Source organism: Mus caroli, chromosome X (genome assembly GCF_900094665.2).
Source record: "Mus caroli chromosome X, CAROLI_EIJ_v1.1, whole genome shotgun sequence".
Classification (NCBI taxonomy): Eukaryota; Metazoa; Chordata; class Mammalia; order Rodentia; family Muridae; genus Mus; species Mus caroli.
The window spans coordinates 66,524,349-66,530,348 of record NC_034589.1 but is presented as its reverse complement, the minus strand read 5'-3'; the positions used below and the strand labels follow the sequence as shown (position 1 = coordinate 66,530,348).

At 39.2% G+C, this 6,000-nt stretch overlaps 1 protein-coding gene across 8 annotated transcripts in view; it reads right to left on the bottom strand.

Moving 5' to 3' along the window:
* The window catches only part of Mtmr1 (myotubularin related protein 1), a 59,967-nt gene that overhangs the window by 30,206 nt on the left and 23,761 nt on the right, over positions 1-6,000 (bottom strand). For all 8 annotated transcript variants that reach the window (XM_029473180.1, XM_029473182.1, XM_029473181.1 and 5 more), the window contains 4 exons: positions 4,571-4,665; positions 4,128-4,235; positions 1,074-1,175; positions 286-369 (listed from right to left, as the gene is read on the bottom strand). In XM_029473180.1, coding sequence (XP_029329040.1) covers positions 286-369; positions 1,074-1,175; positions 4,128-4,235; positions 4,571-4,665 — 389 coding nt within the window. The remainder of the gene's footprint in view (positions 1-285; positions 370-1,073; positions 1,176-4,127; positions 4,236-4,570; positions 4,666-6,000) is intronic.

The following is a 6,000-nucleotide window of genomic DNA, read 5'->3' as shown; positions in this document are numbered from 1 at the left end:
GAGGGAGGGAGGGAGGGAGGGAGGGAGATTTGTTCCTCAGAAATCTGAGTTTCAAATCTTTGTGCACACGTCCTACTAATCCCTCTGGAAAATGATGACTAGACAACAATGGAGTCAAAGGCTGGCACAGCAGAAGAGGGCACCCAGGAAATCAGGAACCAACAAGCTCGAAAGCTAGGCCTATGTACAATTTGTTGCACAGCTTCATCACCACTACTACATATCTAACCTTTTAGTACAGACATTTAAGCTATCATAGTCCATTTGACAAGTGGCATACTCTACCTGTCTCTTATATTCAGACACTGGATCATAAACTTTCCAGCCATTAACTGGAAACTTTTCTTTATAGTTGAATGCAAATAGCACCTGTATACAAAATCCAGAAAATGTATATCAGTATTTATTATCATATAAAAGATAGCAAACCTTTGTTCATTCTGTTATCAGTTGAACACGTTAGAACTCCTATTTTAATCTGCACATTTTAAAGTAATAAGTTAGAAGCCTTTTCTTTCTTTCTTTTCTTTTCTTTCTTTCTTTCCCTCCTTCTTTCTCTATCTCTCTGTCTTTTCTTTTCTACCCTTTCTTCTCTCTCTCTCTCTCTTTCTCTCTCTCTCTCTCTCTCTCTCTCTCTCTCTCTCTCTCTCTCTTTCTTTCAATTCGTTTTTCCAGACAGGATCTGTCTGTGTAGCTCTGGCTGTCCTGGAACTCACTCTATAGACCAAGATGGCCTTAAATTCACAGAGAGCTGCCTGCCTCTGCCTCACAAGTGCTGAGATTAAAGACGTGAACCACCACTGCCTTGCTAAAAAGCTTTTCTTAATCATTATACAGAAGAGATAAAATTCAAACATTTGAATTTAGTCACATCACAGAAAAGAGGTAAAGAAAACTCTAAAGAAATGTGTAAATATGGAATTGTTGGACACTCACAGGTATATGCAGGAAAGAAATGTGTAAATATGGAATTGTTGGACACTCACAGGTATATGCAGGAAAGAAATGTGTAAATATGGAATTGTTGGACACTCACAGGTATCTGCAGGAAAGGTTTACTTCGTTGTACTTACCTGCCCATTGGAAAGAGGAAAAGCATGCTTGTTGAGGTTTTCAAATATCCCAAGTTTTCGCTGTTCTTCCTGCTTATATGCAAGTCTCAGGTTCCTCATATCCTAGTAAACAATGAACAAAACTCAGTTATTTAACATATGAGCACTTGTTAGCCAGATGCCCTGACATAATTACATAAAAGACTTTTATTTATCCTTTATTTTGTACTCTACCACTTTTTAACTCACAGAAGACAAGTTAACAAAAATACTTCCAATGAGATTTTAAAACTTAAGACAACTGGAATAAAGGGACTGTATATGTCGGGGAGGAGAGTCAACAGAAGAATTAAAAATAATGTTTGCATACCAAAGATGTGCAACCACATTCTGTGCACTTACCAGCCAAAGGCGTGCATGGAATTTATTGTTCACGTTAAGCTGCTGAATGAGCCAGCTACAGAATTCACTTTGTCCATGAAAAAGAAATGCTTTCCTCTATGTATTCACCGAAAGTAGTCTGTACCATGTGGAGACTGTAGCTCTCAGCAAGCCCTTGTATCAATAGAATGCTATTTCTTAATATCAATTTTTTAAAATGTTCTCTCTTATCTCAATGCAAGCTTATGGCCAAATGCCCAAGCAAGCACAAATTAGCAGAAACTATTGCATCAAGCCTAGCTCTTAACAGTGTGATTTCTTCCTGTGGCAGCACTTTAAGCATTGTCTCCTAATAAATCTATTTTCTTATCAAGTAACCAAGGTGTGTGTGTGTGTGTGTGTGTGTGTGTGTAAAACACTCTTCCTTAGAAGAAATTTGAAAATACATAGAACCATGAACAAAGAAACAGCAGCTTGGGAAGTAAACGTATTATGATATTTATAACAGCAAAAGAATGGTAATAAGCCAAATGCTTGTAGGGGTCATGGCTAAATAATGTACAGGGAAGCTGAAGACCTACTGGAAAGAAACTGCAGTTCTATATGCACTGGTCAAAAGAAGTACAAAGATACACAGTCACAGGGGGGAAAGAGGCAGAACCACATATACACGCTATCCTTGCCTTCCCTCCACCCTCTACCCTGCCTTTTTGAGACAAAGTCTCACTATACAACCTTTGCTGGCCTAGAGCTTGCTATGTAGACTAGGCCAGCCATGAATTCACAGAGATCTGCCTGCCTGTCTCCCAACTGCTGGTAGTAGAGGTATGTGCCACCACATGTTTCCATGCAGAAGGTATCTGTGCAGTGTTACATTAGGCATTGGTAACTGTGTCTATAGGAAGTAAAATGCGGGAGAGAAATACTTGACATTTTACTATATAAAGCTTTTGTACTTTGGAATTATGAATCATCTTGTAAAAAAATAAAATGCAGGCTAGAGAATTGACTCAGTAGTTTATAGAGTACTGGCTGTTCTTTCAGATGTATCCAAATTCAATTCCCAGCACCCACATGGCAGCTCACAACTGTCTTGTGACTCCAGTTGCAGGAGATCTGATCTGATGCCCTCTTCTGGCCTTCACAGGCACCAGGCAGATATCCATATAGTCAAGACACCTATACATTAAAAATAATAAAATAATCCATGTGTGGTAGTACATGCCTTTAATCCAAGCAGTCAGAAAGCAGAGGCAGAGAGCAATCTATGAGTTTGAGGCCAGCCTTGTCTACATAGTGAGCTTCAGGCCTTCTAAGATCTGATGAAAACTGATGATGTGAAAACAAACAAACAAACAAGCAAAACAAAAATCTATAAAAATAAAACCCCATACCTTGTGAGGTTCTCAGGCATGAGTTGGGAGCCTGGTCTTCATAATTCCAGGCTACCAAGTATTTAAATCAGCTGTCAGCAAATACCCACGCCAGCCATAAAATACCTTAAAATACCATAAGATACATAAAAGAGCTACAATAGCATCGTTTCCTGACATGCCTGCTTTTCAAGCCATACTGGCTATGCACATACTGTGGTAAGTTACTTGTTGAGTGTTTAGAAATACTCAGAGGGGAGGAAAAGCATTCCAAGCCATGAGAAAGTATGTGCAATGAATGAAGCATGTAGCTTAGAATGTGCTGGGGTAGCCTATGTACTGCGTACCCAGGAAAGGGGATGTACCCAGAGAAGGGGGAGGGGCTGAGATTTATTGAATTCAGTGAGTGTGAGGAAATAGGCATGTGCCAAATAAGAACATCTACAGGAAAGCCAGCAGCAATGGTAGACAAGGATAAGAGAGGGGAGTTCCACACAAGAGTACTTCCTATAGCCTGAGAGTGGGAAGCTCCTAAAGAATTATGCAAAGGGGCTAGAGATGGAGTGCAGTGCTAGATCACTTGTCCAGCATTCACGAGGTCCTGCCTTCTAAGCTCCCCTCAGTGAGTATGGAGGAAGTTACAAGAGAATAACAGCTTTAAACACCACAGACCTATTCAATTCACCATAGGCCCTACACGGCAGCTGTTTACCTTCCTATGCAGCTGTGTGCCCTGGTGTCACAGGTAGAACTTGTCTAGGAATGGGAAACATCTGCCATGTAAGGCTAACAGTGAGTCTAGACTGTGTGCTTGAGCCAACCAGGGGTGGAGATGTCCTCAGATTCCAGCAAAGCAAATAGAATAAGCAAAAATGCAAATTCTAAGTTTGGAAGAGATCTTGACAATTCTGCAGACAGGATACATCTCCTGGCACATTAGGTTAGTTTTTAGTAAACTGTCTTATATGAGGTAAGGTCACTAGGCATAAAACCTATTCATTTGAGCTAATTTATTTGGTGGCCATCATTATTGCACACATTCCTATCTAACTTCTTGAAGGAAGGGAAAAGAAAAAACATGAGCCTAGTAGTTCAATATAGAAAGTTCCAACATAGCCAAAAACTTCAATCAATCAGAAGACTGTGAGAGAGGTTATCAAATTCTACAGTGGATTACATTTACTGACATAAGATTTGAAAGAGGTTTACCCTGCAAACAGTACAAATTATTCCTATGATCCAAAGATTGTAAGGGCCATGAGTCAGAAAGAGTTCAGAATGGTCTACCTCGTGTTGGTGTTCACTGGTGTTTGCAGCCTACCTTGCACACAATCTCTATACCACAAGAATTATCCCCATGGCTCTGTGCACCAATCTTCTCCACTCTGCTGATCACTCCAAGAGGAACATCAAGGACGAAATGTGGGTCCTAGGGATTAAAATTAAACACCTATCAAAGTCAGTCAACAGTTTTCATGTTTTAAGTTGCTCCAGACTTAGATGTTTGTTTACTATGAATTGCAGTTATCTTTGCAGTTAAGAAGCTGGCATCTGAGAGATAGTATACCTCAGGAGGTCTATACCCAAACCACAGTGCTAATTCTCCCCCAAGTCTAAATGCAACTTTAACAATTTTGATTAAGAACCAACGTCTCTTCAAATTCACTGCCCTGTAGTGTCTTTGTGATAGGAGTTCAGGGGACTTTATTTCCTTCTTTTACTGTTCATAAGATCTTAAAAACAAAGCATAATTTAAAAACTCACCCTTTCTACATTTTTGAAGTACATTTTAAAGTCCGTCACTGTCAGGGTCCCACTCACTGCTCCCATAAATGGGCAGATATAAATGACGTCTTTCACTGAAAGAACAAAACCAAAGTAGCGATGACTCTTATAGACTTGTACTTTAGTAACATCTAGTATGAGTTTCTAAATACATATGGATGATCCAGTCTTCTAGGAATTTAAAACTTTAAGGAATTATAAAAATTATTACTTTATATAATAACATAGATGGATAGTCTTCTGATACAGTTCAAAACTCTGATTTGCTACTTAATGATGCTTTAAGTAAAATGTCTTATAGTGATGTTTATTTCGTCATTTTTTCCAGGTAGTTAATATTTTCCCTGGTTAAAAAGTTGATAATGCTGAAAATATTTATTATACTCAGAAGGCACTGGGCTATCATCCTCTAAAATGCAACCTAAAGTTTGTAGAAGTTAAACACTGTCTTTTTGAAGAGAAACTGCTTTGCAGTTGAAGCAAACTTGCACACCTTCATTGAAGTAGAAAAAAGCCTCTTTCACAGGCCGAGAGTAGAGCTCAGTGCCTGAGACCCTAGGTTATTATCACCAGGAGGAGGGTTTGCTTAAAATGTTTTATCAGCTAGACATGGCAGTGCATGCCTTTAATCTTAAGTAACCATCACTTGGGAGGCAGAGGCAGGAGGATCTCTGTGAGTTCAAGCCAGCCTGGTCTACAGAGTGAGTTCCAAAACAGCCATATTGAGACTCTGCCTCAAAACAAAAATTCCTTATCAAAGTTAACTTTCTGTTTGTTATCAATCAAGTGTTCACAGCATATTTAATTCCCATGAATGTTAAAAGATTCATATCTATCATAAAGACTGTGGATCTTTATGGCTTTCCTAAAGTGCCATCCTCCTGCAATCTTGGAGTGACCAGAACATACATAGTTACAGACATAAGTCATGATAGTAAGATGATTCAGCTGTCAAAGCACTTTCCTTATTTTTCTATAATTTAATACTGACTGTCTTCTGTTGCTGGGGTTCTGGGTATACTATAATTAGACATAGTCTCAGTTCATAAGAAGCTGAGGACATGTGAGATTCAACACAGAAAAATCATCATTATACTATAGCCTGATTAATGCTTCTACAATAATATGGACACACAGGGATGGTCCTCAATTAAGAATTACCTTTGCTCAAGTCACAGAAGCAGATGAGGGAGGGAAGAAAAGGGAAGAAGGAAAGTGGCTGGCTAGCTGTTAGAAGTTTGCTACTATGGCTGCATCAGAGGATGCAGTGAGGGTCATGAAGCCAGCCAGATAAGTCGGCAGGGAATGTGCTAATAAATGCATCTATAGAATGTCAAGCCACCGTGAGTATACTATCCTTAAAAGATACAAACAAAACCAATATCCAGTGGGTTTATAGCATATGGACG